General features: G+C 40.7%; 2 protein-coding genes across 2 annotated transcripts; one reads left to right on the forward strand and one right to left on the reverse strand.

Moving 5' to 3' along the window:
- Positions 1 to 1,347: 1,347 nt before the first annotated feature.
- On the forward strand, positions 1,348 to 4,222 carry ajuba (ajuba LIM protein; the record flags this gene model as incomplete). Its single annotated transcript, XM_014033168.1, is given in 7 exon segments — positions 1,348 to 1,449; positions 1,560 to 1,627; positions 1,763 to 1,825; positions 2,580 to 2,710; positions 2,988 to 3,039; positions 3,463 to 3,531; positions 3,674 to 4,222. Coding segments are annotated over 7 exon segments (617 nt in total), but the record flags the coding sequence as incomplete, so codon positions are not given.
- Positions 4,223 to 4,269: 47 nt separating this feature from the next.
- LOC106535998 (apoptotic chromatin condensation inducer in the nucleus) lies at positions 4,270 to 19,102 on the reverse strand (the record flags this gene model as incomplete). The annotated part of the gene is given in 11 exon segments (XM_014033166.1): positions 4,270 to 5,447; positions 5,525 to 5,622; positions 7,380 to 7,734; positions 7,909 to 8,016; positions 8,355 to 8,462; positions 10,628 to 10,773; positions 10,995 to 11,217; positions 12,386 to 12,532; positions 12,738 to 12,883; positions 14,493 to 14,538; positions 18,991 to 19,102. Coding segments are annotated over 11 exon segments (1,810 nt in total), but the record flags the coding sequence as incomplete, so codon positions are not given.
- Positions 19,103 to 20,579: the final 1,477 nt, after the last annotated feature.

The following is a 20,579-nucleotide window of genomic DNA, read 5'->3' on the forward strand; positions in this document are numbered from 1 at the left end:
CCTCATAGCTAGTTGTTCTGTGTTAAAATATACATTTGGGTAAAATTGTCACCAACTGTTTTTTTCCCCCCAGATTTTATTTATTGTGAATTGGGTCTTAAATATAATTTCAGGTGGCATTAGAGAGGTCTTAAAAAGTCTTAAATATAACTTGCATTAAGCTGTAGGAACCCTGGTTTAGCAAAATGCTACATGCTAAAAATAATGTTTCCTGGACAGTACGGATCAGGCAGCCACAAGCACTGCCTCTAAGCTGGAATAGTTTTTATTTAATTCAGGATAAGTGGCATAAAATTAGACGTTTAACACTTGTGAATTTTATAGCGGACCTAAAATTAGTTTAGCCTAAATTATCGGAAGCTAATCCATCCGGTAACGGTTTCTAAAGTTAGCAAATATGCTATATCCGCTAAATGAAAAGCTAGTTCCACTATTAGCAGATTAGCAGAATTGTGCCCACCACTGGTCATATTTTATTTTGGAATAGTGGCACTGGAGTCATGAARGTGTCTCAAAGCCAGCTCCGTTTAGTTTTGTAAATTCTAGATCCATCCTCATGACAGAAAACATCCAAGACTAGTTCAGGTGTAAAAACAAATGTTTAGCTGATTATTATTTATTAAAACACTGATCCAGATCTGACTCTATTCATTTAGTTGTATTCCAGTAAATTCAACTTGGGGGCAGTTAAGATGGGTGGGTACAAAGGAGGCCGAGGAGGTGAACAATAAAATAATGTACAATAAATTGCAACATCTTAATTGTTCCTAACTTTTCCTTAGAAACCACACTTCAAAAAATCAGAACTCTCATTTTAACTTCAGTTAAACTGATTGGAGAAAACGTATCACTGTATGATCATTTGAAGGAAGTGGCAAAAGATCAGTTGTTGGTTTTCTGGGAAGATGTGGCTCCTATTTTACAAAAAGTAGTCCCTATCATTATAGTAGCCAAATTGCTCTAAATGTAGGGTTGGAACAAAACTTAAAGGCATGTCTAAGCTCCAAACTCTTGGAAGAAAGAGGCTTCTATTTTCTGGAAAGATGGCTGCCAAAAGAGAGAAGAGTGTGGCAAAAAAAAGAAGTCAGATCCGGTGGAGTTTCCCCTTTAATAACAGACGCTTGACTGGATGAGCAAACATGCGTCTTCAGTTTTAATGGTGTGAAAATCCCCTCGGTGTTGCGAACGAGAGGATTTACAAGTGTTGACAGTCTGCGTGGGGGTGGATTTCAGACGCATCCTTCTGGAATGCGTTGTAAACAAAGTGGTAGAAGAGCCGCCTCACTGAACGTATGTTTGTGTGTGTGTGTGTGTGTGTGTGCGCTGTGTTTGGTGTGTTGCTGACAGGTGCTTGTGTGAAGTGTGGGAAAGGCGTGTACGGGGCGGACAACGCCTGCCAAGCTCTGGACAACCTCTATCACACTCGCTGCTTCACCTGTGTGTCCTGCGGTGAGTGCGAACACACACACACACACACACACACACACACACACACACACACACACACACACACCAAAATGTGTTAAAACACTGAGTCTGGTTCCTCTGATCCTCCGCAGGACGCACCCTGAGAAACAAGGACTTCTACAACGTCAATGGTTCTGTGTACTGTAAAGAGGATTACATGGTAAGAGTTGAGGTCAAGACATGTTTTGTCATCTGTTTGCTACACACACACACACACACACACACACACACACAAACACACGTTCAGAGTCGGAGGCTTGTTTGTGTCGTTCCATAATCTCTGTTTTAATTACAGTTTTCAGGATTCCAGGCAGCTGCGGAGAAGTGTAGCGTGTGTGGCCACCTGATTCTCGAACAGGTGAGGCCAAACTTTCCTCAGCTTTAAATCAAACACCCATACATGCTCTGATCTAGGCTCAGGTAGTTTTATTTCATTTATTTATGTTAGTTATTTCACATGTTATGTTTCCCGTAATTCCTTCAAAGGGCCCTCCGGAGGATTGAGAAAATGCCGTGACGTCTTTTCTGTTGGCACTTCTTTGGTTTTCCCACGATAAGATTGTCACTGGAATGTTTGTCTTGGGTCTTTGATAAATAAAGAATTAGGCTCTGCAGTGATTTTTTTTACCATATATGAATGCCACAGTATAAAAAGAAAGTTGTTCATCAGTCTCAATTTAAAAAGTTTCATGCTTCTCACGGTGCCTTTACTACAAATGAAGCTGCAATGTTTCGAAGCACAAAGTAAATAAAAGAGGTCTGTGTTTTCCTGAAAATTAACAGCTAGGTGTGACTTTTTGGGGGCTTTGTAGCAAATTGCAGCCCATTACTTGAAGATTTGTTTTCACATTGTTATAAACTGTTGGCAACAAACATTTAAATGTCTGTAGCGACCAAAGACAGAAGCTAAAAATAAAATGTCTTGTGGAATGTCGACGTAGGGATAGTAATTGTGAAGGAGTGAAGGATAGAAACGCTTTAACAAGTTTGCGTAGAAACAGTAAATCAAAATGTGCACATATCGAATGTCAAACAGAAAAAGAAAGCAAACGCACGACTTGTAAGCCGGTGTAGCGTTAAAGGCTTTTTGTATAACTGCTTTGTGCTCTCAGATCCTGCAGGCTGTTGGAAACTCGTACCATCCCGGTTGTTTCCGCTGTGTGGTCTGCTCCAAGGCTCTGGATGGCGTGCCTTTCACCGTGGACCAGAACAGCAACATCTACTGCGTCGCAGACTACAACAAGTGAGGCTGAACTTTCCCGCTTCGYTCTGGGAACTGTTCTCAAAACGCCGTTTAAACGGTTCAAACGTTAATGTGATCATAAGCAAACGTAAGATTTTTCTAGTTTAATGCGGCAGAGATGCTGCAAATACGCTCTTTTTCTAAGACTTAGTAAACCTAGTTGAATCAAAAACGTTTAAAAAATGTCTATGCTTTTTGTTCTGAGCTTTCTCAGTTTGAGTAAACGTTTTTTAATGTATATTTCTACAGTAAAACATTTGTTCTTGTCAAACTGTAGGACTTTTGCACCGAAGTGCGCTGCCTGCCTGCAACCCATCTTACCTACTGAGGTCAGTGATTTGTTGATTATTTTATTAATTTTTACAAAAAAATAAAAAACAAACAAAAAAAAACAAGCACAGTACTTTGTTGTAAACCCCAATACCCAGAGTGAGTCAAAAGTTACAGGACACCCTTTTATTTCACAAAAGTGGGGAAAAGAAATGTCCTGAACATGGCTGCCATCTTGGATRAAAGCTCACTTTAATGTGGTTTCAAAAGATGCAGAGTGCAATAAATGTGAATTTAATTTGGTTTATTTACAGGTGAAACGCAGACCAAATCTAATTGATTTGACCTTTTTTTTCTTACGAGCTGCGTTTATTACTTGTAAGAAGAAAAGTGTTTTTCAAACCAAGTGAGATGAAAGAGATTTGACTTCTTTAATGGTTGAAAGTGCTCCAGATGAAATGAAAATGTGTTTTGTGTCTCAGGGCAGCGAGGAGATCCTCAGGGTCGTGTCCATGAACAAGGACTACCACTTTGAGTGCTACCACTGCGAGGCGAGTTATCTTCACACCTCAAGGCTTCTTGACTGTTTTGTTAGAATGTAGTTTTTTTTTTTCTTTTCCAACGACTGACCTCACTTCACTTCCCCCTGCGTTCCTGTCCTTATCTGAGCGCTTTCTCTCGTTTCCCTCTCAGGAGTGCGGTAAGCAGCTCTCGGATAAGCCCGGCTCGCAGTGCTTCCCTCTGGACTCTCATCTCCTCTGCCACTCGTGTCACGTGAACAGAGTGTGCGCCACACACAGCATTCCTCCGCAGAACACGCACTGATCGGCCTCGACTCGTACGCTCGGAAATGTTCAGTTTTGACTTTTTGTTTTTTCCCCCCCAAGATAAACCTGCTGATAAACATTTCATTCATCATTTCACTTTGTCACACATCCTGCTGTACTGTTACTGTACTCTAGTTGAAAGGGAACAAAAGAGACTACTGCTTTATTAACCCTAACGTGGCTACTGTTTGCTGTAGAAGAACAAGGGATTTTGCTGGGATATTTTGTAAACGTATAACTAGCAAACATTTTGCACTTAAATTTGACTTTACTGTAAAGATTTGTTACATAAAAGTACAAGTTGAAGAGAAAACAGAAAAAAAAGAACATTGCTGTAATTTGATGGTTATAAATATGTTCATTGTGTACTTACAAATAATGGTCATGATTTCAATAAAATAAACTTTTAACACGTTTCTAGATTTCACCATTTTTTCCCCCACACCTAATAAAACTAAACCATTAGTGATAAACCAGTTTATTTCTTCAATTCTTTGTACATTCAGCACTTGCAGGAGAATAAAAAGCAACAAAATCAAACTTAAAAAGCAAAAAGGTAAAATATTAAAATTTGCGACCGTTAAACTTTGGATTTTTACCTCCTTTATGAGGAGTCATTTAGAAATTTCCTGTCCTCTCATAAATACAAACTCATTTCTTCCCATCATCGCACTATTATTGGTTACAGTAGAGACCAGCTGGCATCTTTAAAGTGAGAATTTATTACTCACTTGCAACACAACACAACCCTCCATGACAAAAATAATTACAGTTCAAAACGAAACTGATAAAAGAAAAAAGCAGGGGTTGTTGAGACATTTTCATTGCATAAACATAGATAAGTTTAAATCTCAGTGCTGAAGAGTGGAACATTAAAAGAGGCCCTAGAAAATATGTGAAGTCACAGATCTATTTTAGACTGCTTTTATTACAGGGCTGAGAGGAGGAAGGAACTGTGCAGCCGCAGAACTAAAATAATGAGACCGACTCAGAAACCTCACAGGGACAAAATGAAGCCTGGAAACAGCCGTCCTCGCCTACTTTTCCTCAACAGAAAATAAACTTCACAGAGACGGAGAGAGCTGCTCTCTACATGGGGGAAAATTAAAAATTGCTTCCTAAAAATGAAAATTAGACGGATGGTTTTCTAAGTATTTCTTTGAACATTAAAAAGGAGGGAGAAACTCATGGAAGACAACGCCGGCGTCCAAAGTGGATACATTAAAGCCCGGTGGGGCAGGTGGTGAGGGGCACGGCTCCAGTTCCTCGTCACTTCCTGTTGGTCCTCTGCCACTCTGCCTCCCTCTCTCCAGCGGTCCTCAGCGACGTCGCTCTCTGGGGTTGCTACGGCTGTGAGAACGCCGCCCGCCACCCACGCCCGGCGAGGGTCGCTTGGACCGGTGGCTGCTGTCCTTCCTCCTGTCCCCTTCTCGGTCTCGGACCCGATCTCGCTCCCTGTCTCCGTCGGCTCCTCTACCGGCGGGCGCGCCGCTCGCCACCGCCGAGGCGCCGTCTTTCTCTCGACCCTTCAGCCGCTCCTTCTTCTCCTCGTCGCGCTTTTTGGACGCCTCCTCTTGCTCCTTGCGCCGTCGCTCGCGCTCCTTCTGCCGGTCTACGCGTTCTGAAAGCCTCTGTGTTGCCTGAAGGACAGAGAGGGATTCAGGTACGGCATCTAAAAACAAGCCAGGTGCTGAAAACAAAGGTGCGTGGGACCGACCTGCTCTTCAGTGAGGGGAAGCCAGTAAATACACGGAGCCGCTTTGGTCTTCAGGAACAGGTCATCCAGTAATTTAGCAGGAGGTTCATCTCCTTTCTCTGCCAGAAAGAGAACAGGTGAACACCAGCAGGAGCAATGATCCCTGCTTTGAAACGTGACTTGTTACGTTTCTGTATTTATCACTTGATGCAGTGCATTCATGATCCATTCCCCGACTTTCAGAAAGTAACTGTGTGAGAATATACAACAATACAACACTTTAATTTAATAGTTACCACAGTTCAAGATGGCGACTGCAGCTGAAGTTATGTCTAACCATGTTCATTTTACATTTTACTATCAGGGTTCGACAAGATTTGTTTTTTTAATCTCCCGTCGGGCAGGTGATGAAAAATGTTACCTGCCCSAAACAAAGAAGTTCAAAATTTGATAAAATATAAGAACGTGTACTGTATTTGTACTACAAAAACATTAACATGGCTACAGAGGTACATAATATATGACATCTGATTAAACAGATGRAAACATTGCAGACTGAGTCACTCACAGTCAGTCAATTGTTTTATCAAAAACATATTCAATAAACTTTTGTAGACCTTTCCAGTGTTTCTCTTGGGAGGGCTGCTTATAAAACAGACTGATCAACAYCAGCAGCTTTGTTTTAAATACAATTTACAGAACATGAAAACGTCTGAAATTTACATTAATTGAATCTTATATAGTATATCTCATATCTACAGCTACATTTAAGATATCTTGAACTGGAGTCTCCATACAACTTAACAATAAATCTAATGTTATTTATACTAGTCAGAATATAATTAGAGATATCTTAAATAGGCATTTTGCCTTGTCAAAATATATTAACAGATGTCTATTTATTTGTTTCTTTCATTCATAAAAACAAAACAATCTATGTACAGCATTAAAAAAGTACATCCTACCCTGAATTAAAAGGGTGCAGAGTGAAGAAAAACTCTTATATATGTCCCTCTTATTTTCAAAAATCAACTTCAACACACAAATCTCCTAATTTAAAAAATAAGTAAAAAAATAAACAAAACAAAACAAAAATTAAATAAACATTTCACTATTTTATCATAAACAACTAATCTGTTTAATTTAGTCATAAAACAATTTCAGATAACTGGAACGTAAGCGTGGTGAAGACAAATAAATGCAACATCGGCCTGCCATACAGTGAGCCTGTTGAACTGACCCGCTGCTGCTCTGCGCTCTCAGAGCACAAGCCGACATTAGCAAGATGGATTTATGACTGAACAAACGTCCACATCTTTTTATCATCTCTGTGGGTAACAAAACATAAAAAACAAGTTTTTTCTCCGAGAAATGGGTGTGAAAAAACTACGGTTGTTAAAGCTTCACTCTGCGTGACGTGCAGCGAGAGGGAGGGAGGAAATGATCCTGCCACACGACAGCAAGACATAACCTTTTTACAGGGGAGGGGGAAATTTTGATGATTTATTCTCTCTATACATGTTTTAAAACGCTATATTTCATTTATTTTCAGAATAGTTTGAATAAATGACCCTATAAAAAATAAAGATGTGGTTTACCTGCCCCGGGCAGTCGGGTAATAGGATTTGTTGAACCCTGTTTACTATGTTATTTTAAGGGGTGCGATTTTATTTTGTAAACAGACTCGGGTGTGATCAAGATTTCCTAACGTGATTGTTGTGACTGCAGTCTGGGAATGATGAACAATGTATTTTTTTTATTTTAAAAGGTTACATAACTCGGGAGCAGTCAGTTGTTAAATATTCCCTTTAGTGTTTCACAACTTAAACTGGAGTTAAAAACCTTGCTGCCTGTTTGATCGCAGAGAATTCCTCACCCTTCTTATCGCTCCTCCTCTCCTTGCTCTTTGCCCTCTCCCTCCTCCTCCTCTCCCTCTCTCTGGATCGAGACCGTCGCCCGTCCTCTCCTGGTCTGGCGAACTCGCGGACTTTATCCCGGTCCCACTCCCGCTCGCCTCGCGCCTTCTCGCGGCGCTCCATCTCCCGCTGGCGCTCGGCCCACAGGTCCCGCACTCCTCTGTCCCGCTCCCGTTCCCTGTCCCGCTCTCGTTCTCTGTCGTGGTCTTTGTCCCGCTCGGGCATCAGTGGTGGAAGCCGGTTCTGAGGAACAATGGGCTGGGGAACAGGGTCCTCCACTTGGATGGGCTTCAAGATGCCTTTGTGAAAGTCCAGCTGTGGAGATAAACAAGTTAAAAAAATAAATGAAAAAATTCCCCCAAAACAAGACATTTAGTTTGGATAAGAACAAAAAGCATTAAACATTCACATTCATCTAAACCATCAAAATCCAGCCCCAGGAACGGTGATGTTTATTAAATAGAAGTCATTTTATTCAACATGAATTACCTCGTCRTGCTCACAGAAGTCCACATTAAGCACCTTGGGATTACTAGCAGGCCATTTGACTCCATGAAGAGCCGTCCTGGTGGAGACGGCCTCCTCTGCTGTGGTGTACTGTGAGGACAGGACAGATCAGAGAGGTTAGCAGACAGAAAACAACACAAACTGACAGATCAAAGGGTTATGGTTCAGGGATCAAAAAGGAAAAATGATGTAAAACAACCTGAAGAACTGGCTTCAATTTGATGATCTTATACATAAATTTCCTGAAAAACTTCATTTTCTTCCCTTTATTTAACAATATTAAGTTAAAACTATGAAAATAGTTGTATGTAAAACAGTTTAGCCACCATGTGAATTTGATGATTTCTGCTCAGCACTTTGATCCTACATGAAGCGGTGTGATTTTCTTTCTTGTACAGATGAAAATGGTTCTGTTCATCGCTCCTTACCGTGACGTAGCAGTGAGACTTGATCTTGTCGATCCAGAAACCCTCCTCCACCACACTTCCTGTCCGGTTCAGCAGCTCCTTCAGCTGCAGCAGGGTAAAYGGTCGTACCTGCGTAATAAAGAACCGTGAGCCAAATACATGCAAGAAATAAACAGTTSTTAAAGTTACAAACTGTGCTTTTAAATTAAAGCAAGATGTTGCAATAAACTGATTAGATATATTGGGACTAAAAAACACTAAACCATAAGTCACTGCACAAAACAGTTACAGCTTTTATTTTGGCGGGTTGCGTCAGTTTGTGTCAAAAAAGCGAAAACWTTTATTTTCTTGTGAAATTTCTGGGACAATGTTTTTTCAGAGGAGTGCTGTCAGTGAATTCTCGAGATGTGGAGGAAGACGAGGAGGATCTGGACAAAAACGAGGAAAATGAGCAAATTCACAGAGAACTGGAGGAGAGTTAAAACACAGGTAGCGTGAATGCTAAATTTAAAAGGAGACAAACGAGGCAACTTATTTGCTTTTAAAACGCAATTCACGTTTACGTGATAGAAGGAAACATGTAGTCAGGTTCCAGCACAATAAAAACAAACAATAAACAACAAGAATAACTCAAAGACTTGGAACATGTAAGAAAAAAAGGAGGTAAGATCGGTGCAGCTTCATCMTCAACAAGATGGCAGCAGAACTTGTTGAAAACTCCTGTATTTTTCATTTCAGGTTAGGAAAAAATGGCTGTAGTTTTTTCCATTTTGTGCAGCCCTACTCTAAATGTTGTTTAGCTCTTTACGTTAATGACTTCCTGTCGTTAAGAAGTCCACTTCATTCAGCTTTGTAATCAAACTGAAGCAAATCTCTAATATTGTGAGTTCTGTTTATTCCCACATTCAATCTGAATAAAGCTGGTCTTTGTTCTGCTGCCACCCTCAGGCCAAAAGTCTCCTACTTTTGTACAACAAGTAAACAGGATCAAGAAAAAATAAGTGTTTTCAACATTCCACTTCAATTTAATCACTAAGCTTTGGTATTAAACAGTGGTGAACACAAGAGTCACGCCTTTATATTCAATCTGTGAGGAATCTGCACTGAAAGGATCAAAGTGTCGCAGCTCTTTCACCTGAGTCCAACCTCCAGCCTRGAGACTATGATGCAAGCCAGAAAAAACTCTGAAAATGGAGGCGATTAAATGTGTAATGTCTCATCTTGTCACYGTCTGGTTAGTCATCCAGCGAGCTCCCTGAGTTAGCGTTATGCCTGACTGCAGCAGTAACACCTGGGTTATTTTTCCTGACAGTGATTACAGGTGATGATGTGGTCACCACTGGCATCCACACAATACACTCCATTCATGATTAATGTGGGGCTTTTATTCTGTGCAGGAAGGATACGTTAAACTCCTTTGGCAAAACATTAAAAGCGGGTTTCTACCATAAATTTATTCTTATTTGTCAGTGAGAAAAGTATCACAGAAGACTTTGTGCCGAGTTATAATGACACTAAACACCTGAGAGTGGGACTTCTGAATGAATCGAGGTGGTGAGGGGGGGTCTTAGCCAGCCCACCTCTGATGAAACATGTTAAAAGGTAAGCTGGCTTTGCAGTTCAACAAARGTGATGAAGTGTAACCTGGCCATCGCAGGATTAAAGATCTAACAGATTTTATACTGAAAGAATACAGACAATGACGCACAGAAACTTTGTATTTAGTTAAAAAAAAAAAACTACAGAGAATCACAAAAGTGAGCTAATATACTGTGTTTATAAAACATGGAAACATCCATCAGACTTTTCTAGTGTTGTGCTTCAGTGTTTTGGTTAAAATGTTTGCAACAATTGCATTTTGTCAAAATATTACAAATGAATAGGTTGTTTAAACGATTTYCAATCTTGAACTTTTTTGAGCAGTAAAACATTATTTTGAACAGAAAGCTTAARATTTTTTGTAATTTTCCCTGGGAGCTAGCAAAACTTTTTCTTTCCAGTTGGTAAATCTTAACATCCAAATACTGTTTGAGTTGCTCTTTAAAATGACGCCAAAATATCCTCACTAGAGTAACCTAAAAATAGGATTTAGACCATACTGGGTTATCCTGATCAGAAAGACAAATCAAGGCACATCTCTGGAACCACTCATATCAGGATGATGCAGGTATCTAAATGTAGCTTAAAACACAGGAATCTAAAAACGCTGAGGTCATTTWAACCAGACTGGACTTAATCCTCAGTTGGATGTGATGGGTCTAAAACAGTTTTTAACGTTGGTAAATGTGACCCACCAGGTTTGTCACGTGGATGATGTTGGAGACTTTTCCACGCGGCGGTGAGGGCTGCCTGGTCGTGCGAACAGGGTCGTCGATTGTCACGGAGACACCAGACTTCTGTTGACTTATAGAGCGGCGAATCAGACTGTCGCTGGGAGTAACTAAAGAAAAAAAGAAAAAGTAAGCATGACTGACAACAGAGCTGAACTGTTTTAGGAAAACATACAATATAATATAATACTTATATAATTATTGAACACTGCAATGACTACATCAGTTGTGTAAAATTTCACTTCCTGAAATGCTCACAGCAGTCGCCACGTGTCGGCTGTGGGTATTTAGGAGTATAATCCACCTGAYTGATAAATATGTAAAGTGTTACCTTTCTTTGTCTCTCCATCGAGGTTCACAGATATCTGTGGTTCTGGGGGTTCGACTGACAGACTGGACCCCCGCTTGTCTCTAGATGTCCTGTGTGGTTTTTCTGCCTCGGTTTTCTCCACTTTTTCTTCTTCTTCTTCTTCTTCTTCCTCTTCTTCTTCTTCTTCTTCTACGTTGTCTTCTTCATTTGTCTGGCCGTTTTCCTGGCTGTCGCTTGGAACAACCTGAAACCAACCTCAGCTTCAGGTTTCTGTTCGTTAACATTAAAGAGATTTAAACCTTAAAAGGGCCTGTGACATCAATTTTTCTTAATAAACATGAATGCATTTTTGGAAAGATAACATTGATAACWTATTGCAAAACAAATTTCACGCTGCTGAGATAAACAGTTGTTGAGATGTTTACATGTGAAGCAACAGGGGAATGTCTGAATGTAAACAGAGCGTTGTTACAACACAGACTGTAGACAAGAATCTGATGTATCTTTATGCTACGTTCACACCGAACGCGTTTTGAGCGGCCAAAAAGCGCAAAACGTCTCTCGTTGGARGCACTATTTTCAGACCGAAGAACGCACTAGTGTTCAGACCAGAACAAGCAGCAGCAGCAGCGAGGTGTGGGAGGAGCYTGTCCTCGGCGGGTGAAATAAAGATAAAATAAAAGATAATGGCTTTGATTTTTTTTACTAAAAAGCAAGCGAACGTTGCGCACAGCAGATAATTAACTGACTGACTTTTTTRTTTTTTTTTTTTTGGTCKCGAGCAGCTGATCCACATCGGTGCTGATATATCCTGCCAGAAAATCCAACTGCACAAGGTCGATTTCAGGTAAAAATCTCCAGTCCGTCTGTTTCGGTTTTCAGTGGGAGACYCATCGAGCGGCGAAAAGTTCAGATATTTGAACTCTGGCGGCGGCGACTTCCYCAGCACTTCATGRGCGGAAAACGCTCTGCGACCCTTCCGCTTTCCTTGCGCGCCGCCCAAAACGTACGTGACGTGACGCACGACCCCTAGAGGCACCTCCTCCATAGACTTTGCATGAGAAACGGCCGCTCCTGCCACTCAAAACGCGTTCGATGTGAACGTGCCATGAGAGTTTCAGTCGCTATCAAAGAAAGATGAAGAAGAGTTAAAGTTTAAATAATTTTGTTTTAATAAGTAAAAACCAGAGAGTTCATTTCAGTTGCCCTTTGATGTCACTTCCTGTTTCACTTTGGCTTAGCCAAATTCAAAATAACTTAGGCCAGTTATGTGACAAAATGAATAAAATAATCTGTACTATGCAAATTTTATTAAGTATAAAGATGTTTTCTTTGACTATTTGAAGGATAGGCATATCACAGGCACTTTAAAGACTGTAAGRGTTGAGCATCGTAGTGCTCTCCCCCCTCACCTGAGTGACTGTGCGTCGGATCTTGAGGCCTTTGTCTGGGTCGCCTCGACTGGTGTCCATGTTCTCCTCGTCTCCAGACAACTGCAGCTCCTCGGGATGAAGGTCCACAACTGCCTCCTGGTTCACTTTGATGTCTGGAATCAAAGACTGAAGGGCAGAGGCGACCAGTTAGGCAACAATTTATTATTATTATTATTATTATTTTCACTGTCTAAAGTTCAAACTGAGCTTTACCACACATTTTAACGAGTCGTTACTTTTTAAAAACAAGATTAATAGGTTTTATACAGCCTCCATTTCTAAACTGCTTCTTCAAAAAGCCAGATCGTGATGTTTGTTCAGTTGTCAGTACCTTCAGTGAGTCTGTGGTGATGCTTATTGACGGTTTCTTAACGGTGACTGCTGTGCTCGAGCCCCATCGCCTCTTCCTCCCTCCCGCATTTCCCGTGTCGGGCTCTGCCGCTCCTCCATCTGTTCTGGCTGGAGATGCCTTGCTGCCTGCGGGTGCGAAGAAAATTATACAGTTCAGCGTGGAAAATTTGGGGAGATTTTTACTCTACAGTGATCAGAAATCAACAGACAAGTTACTGCAAGCCTTCGTACCTGAACAGTAGCAACGCCTGTTTTCAATGAGTAATCCTGCCGATTATTTAAATAAAAGGTAATTCAAGAATATAATTACTGTAATTGCTACACATTTGCTGCTGTTAGCTACAATGTTATGAATGCAGTTTATTTAAGGAATACTTTAAACTTGAAAACGTGCAGAAAAACCTGAGGTTACATGCAATAAAAATCATTTCAAATTAAGGTTTTTATAGTGATTCATTATCAGTCTTTGTTGTATAAGAATTAGCAGAAATAGAAAAAAATTAAACATTTATATCAATCTAGCACGTTTATGGTGTTGAACTCTCCACAGGTCTCGAGACACTCTGTCTGCTTGTTAACGACTTCACCATATTTATTTAACAACAGAAACTACAGCCAGTTTAATGTAGGTCACTCAAGTTTCCATGGAGGATTAAACCTAGTGTTTTGTTTACAGTCTGTGTGGACTCTTATTTCATCATTACATATTGTATCTTTTCAAACTGCTCCATTTGATATAGTTCAGGATTAATTTACACTTTATTTAATGAGTGAAACTATTTCGTTTCACCTTGAATTCACAGGAGATGAAAAGCATTTTGTTGCATTTATGAACGCTGGATAAAAATAGGTGCAACGAAGCAMCTTACCTCCACAAAGAATCAAACGCAACCTCAAAGTTTCCAGATAAATTTAATGGAAGCAAAACATAAAAAAATGTCCCTTAAAACCATAAAAGGGTGACAAATAGTGGCTCCATTTTAATTGGGGGGAAGAGGCAGCYATTACATATTTTCCAGGCCCATAGTTCAATTCTAAACCACAGTTAAGTAACTCTGTTACCRTCAGTTGTTATGAAAATACTGTATATATCAAAAATAAAACTGATTTAGTATCATAGCCTCTAAATGCCTTGAAATGTGTCTCTGTCTCTTTAAGAATCTCCTACCATTTCTGACACTCCCACTTCAGCACATTTTCAACAATGCCTCAGGGGAGGGMTGCTCTGTAGGGTGGGAGCTCAGGTGCAGACTGAGCTCCTGGGAGGAGCTTTGTCTAAATAGGCGGGGCTTTGTKGCAGRAAGTGTTTAGGCAGCTCCACARGGCTACAGGAGATTCAAGAATTTCTCWWATATGCATGAATGAGTCAAAGCAACACTCTGGGTATGTTTTTGATGAGGGAATGGCATAACATAATATAAAGCTCAAAAATGCTGATTTTGAATAATACCCCCTTTAATAAAAGTATTCTTTAGGTTGTATGAATTTCACTAAACGCTACAAGATGAGAGCACAGGGGTAGTTTATAAAGTAAAAACTGAAAACAAAAACAAAAATCTGGGACACACTTTAATTTCACAATAGTGCATCTTAGTAACTGTAGTTTATGAATCAATAGCATTAAAATAAAAAAGGCCTTTAAAAAAATCCAACACATATGTGCTTAAAAAATGCAAATGGGATGTGTTTTGATTCTTCTTGGTCCACGATTTAAATGTATAAGTGTGATACTTACTGCTTAAGGATATCCTGCGGGCGGCAAAAGCCTTAGGAGTGGTGCTCTGGAAACAGATGGAGACAGAAAGAACATACAGAAACCCCAGGGGTGCGGGGCAAGATGAGAACCAGGAGTCCAAACCCAAACAGGCAACAACACTCAGGAGGTCAAACAGGGAAAGGTGGAGGAGGGACGGAGACTGAGAGGCCTGACTTTAAGACTGGGGTGTTTGCTCAATACAGACCGACACGTCTGAGTCATCCACCTTTGCTCAAGAGGCTGAAATTAATCTTTAATTGTGTCTAAGGGCAAACCACAAGTATGTGCGTTAAGTGAAAAAATGTTTTTATTCCATAGAATCAGTACAGGATGGTGGGTGTGTAACTGGAGTTTTGCAAAGTGTATTATGTCAGTGTACAACATTATAAGAATATGTTTTGTGTAAATATATAAAACCAAGTGCTGTTGAACAGAGGTGGAGAACAGAAGTAAAAACAGTCAGTTCTTGTTGAGCAAAATTTGTCAAACAGTTTAAAATATTCTTTAAACTTAAATAAAACCATTCTAAAATGCTACAACACTATAAAATATAAAGAATATTCTGTTTTAAAGTGTAAAAACTTCCAATTAAAACTTAAAGCATGTTAATAATTTACAATTCTGAATCACTTAAAGGAAAAAAAAACCCTCCTCACATTTACAAAATAAAACTATTGTTTTAAATTACTTTGTTATTTCTTTATAAGTGCATTTTAAATAGAGGAATAATGACAATTCATTTCCTGGTACCATTTAAGACCTGATTCCTTACTCGACTATGGCCCAACCGCACGACAGTGTGTACTGTATCTAGGCAACAAGGATCCAATCAGAGAAGGCAGAGGAGTGAGGGCGGGGCTCGATTTGAGAGTGCAGATTAACCACCAGGCAGGAACTGATCACTGGATTGGACTTTTTTTTTTTTGTCTGGGACGACTTTTCTCGGCTGACTGCTGGTCGCGTTGTCTGGATTTTCAGTCTCTTGTGACGCAGAGCTCTCAACGCATCACTGGATGTTTTCTGATGGAGCTGAGGGAAGGGGAGGGGGATAACGTCTCTTGATGTGCGTTGAATCAACATGACACCAGCAGCAGGGTGTCTGACAGGTGTTTATGGTTCCAAACATGAGTTCTTGTTTTTAGTCATTTCTAGATCCACAGGAAAAATGATAAAAAAAAACTTGAAGTAATTTTAAAATAGTCTTTTGTCTCAGTCTCTGAATGGTGAAAAATAAATCCAAGTTTTTGTAGAGTTACAATCCAGACAAGAAGTGGGGGAAAAAGCCTTGTAGCCATTATAACCCTTAATGGCTCTGAGCTCACACTGAATCAATGCAGGATGCCAGGGCCAAGCAGGAGCAGCAACAGACAGAATATCACAAACTCCATGTGGACAAGCCTTGTTTGCTGAGTCCACAGATTGTGTGGCTAGAGTAACAAGGGAGGTGGTGACTTGTAGAGTATGTGCACAATCTGTCTCCACGTTTCCTTTCAAAGTCTATTGAAACTGGAAAAAGTGCTGAAATCATCAGGACCGTCTCAGATTAGCAGTGTCCTTTCAAGACGGATGGTTAGCTTCTCCAGGCAGAAGGATGATGGTCAGACTCATAAGCTCCATGTTTTATGGTGCGAGTGGAGGTCCATACCTTTGTGACACTCTCAGAAACAATCTGAATCATGAAACTGTCCAAAACAAATTAAAACTAGTCCATCAGCTTGAGCAATGAGAATATTTGCTCGGTTACGTTTGAAGCGTTAAACCCCAAAACAGTGATGTGACTCCTCATGTAGTGATCACTGTACTGCAGCAGCTGTCAGTCCAAAGTCAATACTCCAGAGCGCCAGTAGAGGGCAGTGTGCTCTCACAGCCTTAACGTCCATAACTGGAGCTAAACACTTTACTCCTGGGATGGATTTATGTTTGAACCGTGAAACTTTCTGCTCGTTTCTCCTCAAGATGGTGGACGAGAGGGGGGGGGGGGGGGGTGTCGCCGCATGGTGCAGTACAGTCCAGTTTCACTCCAAACAGCAAGTGGGCTTCCAACCCCTGCGGCCGGGTTGCCATGACAACTGTGAACTGCTGCTGCCGTTACCATGGCTGCCACTGCTGTGGGCAGAGCCCCCCGACGCAAGCTCCCAGTTCCTGCTGGCTCAGCGTGTCAATGGAGGGCAAACACACACTGCAGGCTCGGGCTTTTACTCGGTGCCTCGAGGGGTCGCAGACTCTGGGCCTAACTCAGGTACCAGCGATGCACTTTCGCCTAGCGGGACAGGAGTAGTTGTAGAAGGAGTAGGAGGAGCGGAGGAGGTGCTGTTGGTGGTGTTGGTGGTAGTAGTACGCAGCAGGTACCAATAGGGGCAATGGAAGAGGCATGGGCACCTTCATAACAAAGCAATCAATGGGGTTTTAAACAGCAGTCACACCATAAATATATAGTGAGAGAGAAGCGTTCATGATTGGATACAAAAGGCAAATAATGGAAAGTAAGAGGACAAGAAGAAGAGACAGAATATTGTAGGAAGGGTAAATAAGAATAGAAAGAGGGGCGACACGCGAGGAGGCAGAAACAATGAAAAACAGTAAAGAAAAAACACAAGAAAGAACCGATGCGTCTCTACCCACACACACTGTCAGGATCTGTTATCCATGCAAACCTAAAGCAGATGCAAAACCTACAAAAACACAAGAGTGAAACAACAAAAAGACATGCTGGAAACAGCTATAGCATAAGCTCTCACCACTAATTGAAATTCAGTGCTTGATATAAAATCCTCACAGGTACTGTCTGTTGCTGCTGTTCTAAATGTGATAATCTACAGAAACGGTTAAAAATCCTTCAATCAGATAGTGAGCTCAAAGATTTGACAGAAATGAAAAATAATGCTATTTTATATCTAAAAGGGATCTGAATGAAAATGTTTTCTCCAAATAAAAGTAGGTACAAGTTCACCTAAACATACTGCAAACTAGTGCTGGGCGATATGACCAAAATTTTATATCACAGTATTTTCTACATTTACACCAGTTTCACAGTATATCACGGTATTTTTCTTTTCATCACAGGTCAGCTGATAATAAAATGTACAAACACTGCTTATTGACTTTTGTCTTTTACTGTACCTCTGTCTGTGTCTCTGTTTCCCTCCTCTGAGTGTCTTTTCTCTGACTGGTGGTTGGAGACAGTAGTCATGCATTTTGGTCCGGTTGTGAAGGAGGAGGGTTAAGAAAAGATTGTTATCGGGTCTATTGTTTTAGGTTATTTAATAAAGATTAACAAGACGACTCACCTTGCACACCAGTCAATCAATTCCACTACAAAACTTTTTCACCCCAGCTTTTCACAACAGAACCACGCTTAAGTCTCCATGCATCTCCACGTCTCCATATTAACGTCACGTGTTAAATCTAACCGTGCACATCACTTAAGATGTGTTTAATACATTCAGCGATGACGAAAACGGGATTTTTTTTTACGTCAGCCAATATAAGCAGCGGAATCGCCACACACCGCTGCAACAATAACATTAGCATGCTAATGCACATAGCGGTGCTGCGAAGAAAAGTGTTCCCCGGAAAGCAGTTCACTGGCGGCCACAACGAAACCGTCTGAACGTGTTCAGGCTATTTAATGTATTTATTATGTATTTATTTAAAGTATGTCGGTATTCAGAAAATTCATATCAGCAAAAATAAAAAACGGTATTCGGTACAAAACGGCATATACCACCCAGCACTACTGCAAACATAAAAGCTGATTATTTAATTGTAAAAGTATAAACCAAACAGCATAAATTACTAAATAATAATAATAATAATATAGCTGCCTTAAGTTATTTTCTCTGCCACTAAATGATCATTAGTTTTAATAAGTTGTAACAAATTTATCGTATAAACCACAAAAACATGTTTTAGGGTAATAAAATCATTAATAGCTGCCACTTTGTTATGCAAAGGGCTTTAAGTAACAATGCAGCCTTCTCTCCTCAGCACATCAACAGGAAGTGATYCATGAAGCATGCAAAATGAAAGTCTAATTTAAAAACATTACCACCAACTCTACATTCATTCCAGCTRTTAACATACCTCTGCATGGTCCAGACAGACAATGAATGTGAGCATGAGATCATCTAGTGAAGGAGCTTGTTATGAAATTTAAGTTGCATCAGAAGCAGATGAAAGGGGGTGAGTTCATTCCAATAACCCCCCATGACCCAAATCCAACTCAGCCCTTGATATTCAGAAATTAAAGTCAGTCATTTTGACATGTGATGAAAATAATTTAAACTGAATGTGAAAAGCTCGAGGTTGAAAAGGTACTAAAGCYTGTATTGACTGTAAAACGCTGAGAAGTGTTGGATTTGAGTGACTCCTTCCTGAATGAGAACYCTACTTCAACATGCTTACATGAATGAGGATGCAGGTTAGTGGGAGACAGAGCCAAGACCCAAAAGAACCGACGTCCTCCCAGTGACCTTACCTCCTCCAGCCGGCTCTCGCTGCTCTCCGGCTCAGACCCAGACGCTGGCTGCTGGGCCACAGAGCTCTCTGAGTCTGGTTCCACATCGGCTGTGCTGGGCTCTGAAACCTCCCTGCAAGAGCAGAGTCAAGCTGATGAAGAACRGGATATTGTAATAGAAAAAAAAATCKCAAGTGATGTAGCTATGATGACAGGAAACTTCTGACAAAAGAAACAAATCCTGTGGTTCTGAAGTGTTTGTCACGCTATTATTCGTCATCACAGTGTCCATCAGTTGGACAGGAWGAGAATGTATTTGGACAGCTGTGGCTCCAGAGTGATGGTCCATCAATCAGAAGATTGTTTCCATGTTTCTACAGTCTACGTTAAGAAAATATCACCAGTCAATCAATCTAATCAGAGGAACTCCAGAGAAAAAGAGACCACCACCCTCCTCCTATCAGCCTCAGTGGGTTTGTGTTACAGGAGGTCGAGTCAGAGGAGAACACAGGAGGACTCAGATCAAGGGTGCTGGAGGATGGTGATCTGGGTCACTGCTGATATAAATATCTCTTCAGCGAGCTGACACCCAGGGTCACAAACTAACTCATACTTTTAGACGTAAACTGACAGACGACACTGTGTGTGGGGTCTTCACCCGATCCATGCTGGGGTCACACAGCCAGGCAATGTGCTTACTATGAGTCAGACCTCATACACTTGTGTTCTTCGCCCGAGAAATTTAACTGGTTTTAGAGGTTTTAATCAGGAAATACATCTGATAATTGTTTTAGCTAACCTTTCTCTCACACTGTCAGGGTTATCAAAAACCTCAGCCTCCATGTTTTGACACCAACAGAGAAACGACACCCTGCAGGAGGGAGAAGCACGTCCTCCAGCAGCCTTCGTTCTGCTTTATTAAAGTAGTTACATTTCTATTGGATCTCATAAAGTGCTGGGACATATTTAAAAGTGCTTCTTGTTTATATGAAACAAGAACAATAAAAAGCCATGATGCCAATGTTATGTTTGAGCAATCACACAATACTCTGCTCTTACTCTGATGAGAAAAGGTCTGACCCAGGCCTTGTGTCGAGAAGGAGCTGATGAAGCTACGAGAACAAAATAATGCAGATTTTATCAACGCAACTATGTCAACGAGAGACGCTTTCTCTGCTTCTGATGGCTTATAAAACGACCTAAAGTCAACCCAGTAGTAGTAGTAACTACAGATGTCCCAATACAATCCAATTTTTTAAATTAGTCTTTCCGATACCGATCCGATACCAATCTGATAGCTTTATTTCTTTCTAAGTGACAAGGTTGGTAGTATTAAAGCGAGGCCTGCTGTTCCCACCACGAGAAACATCCAGTTTGCAYATTTTACAAGATGCAGTTTCAGCATCATTGTTTTCCATTGAAAGTCCTGATGCATCTCAGTAATCCAGGTAAAAAATCAAAAAGAAAAAAATTGTGTAGCTCTTCTGGACGGGTTCTTCTCTAATGAAACGTTTCGTCTCTTCTCCAAGAGATTGCCAGTATCACTCCACCCCCTGTTAACAATAAGTGCTAATTAGGTGTCAACGATAGCCATGTGATGTGAGTATCAG

Source organism: Austrofundulus limnaeus, unplaced genomic scaffold, assembly GCF_001266775.1.
Source record: "Austrofundulus limnaeus strain Quisiro unplaced genomic scaffold, Austrofundulus_limnaeus-1.0 Scaffold1651, whole genome shotgun sequence".
Classification (NCBI taxonomy): Eukaryota; Metazoa; Chordata; class Actinopteri; order Cyprinodontiformes; family Rivulidae; genus Austrofundulus; species Austrofundulus limnaeus.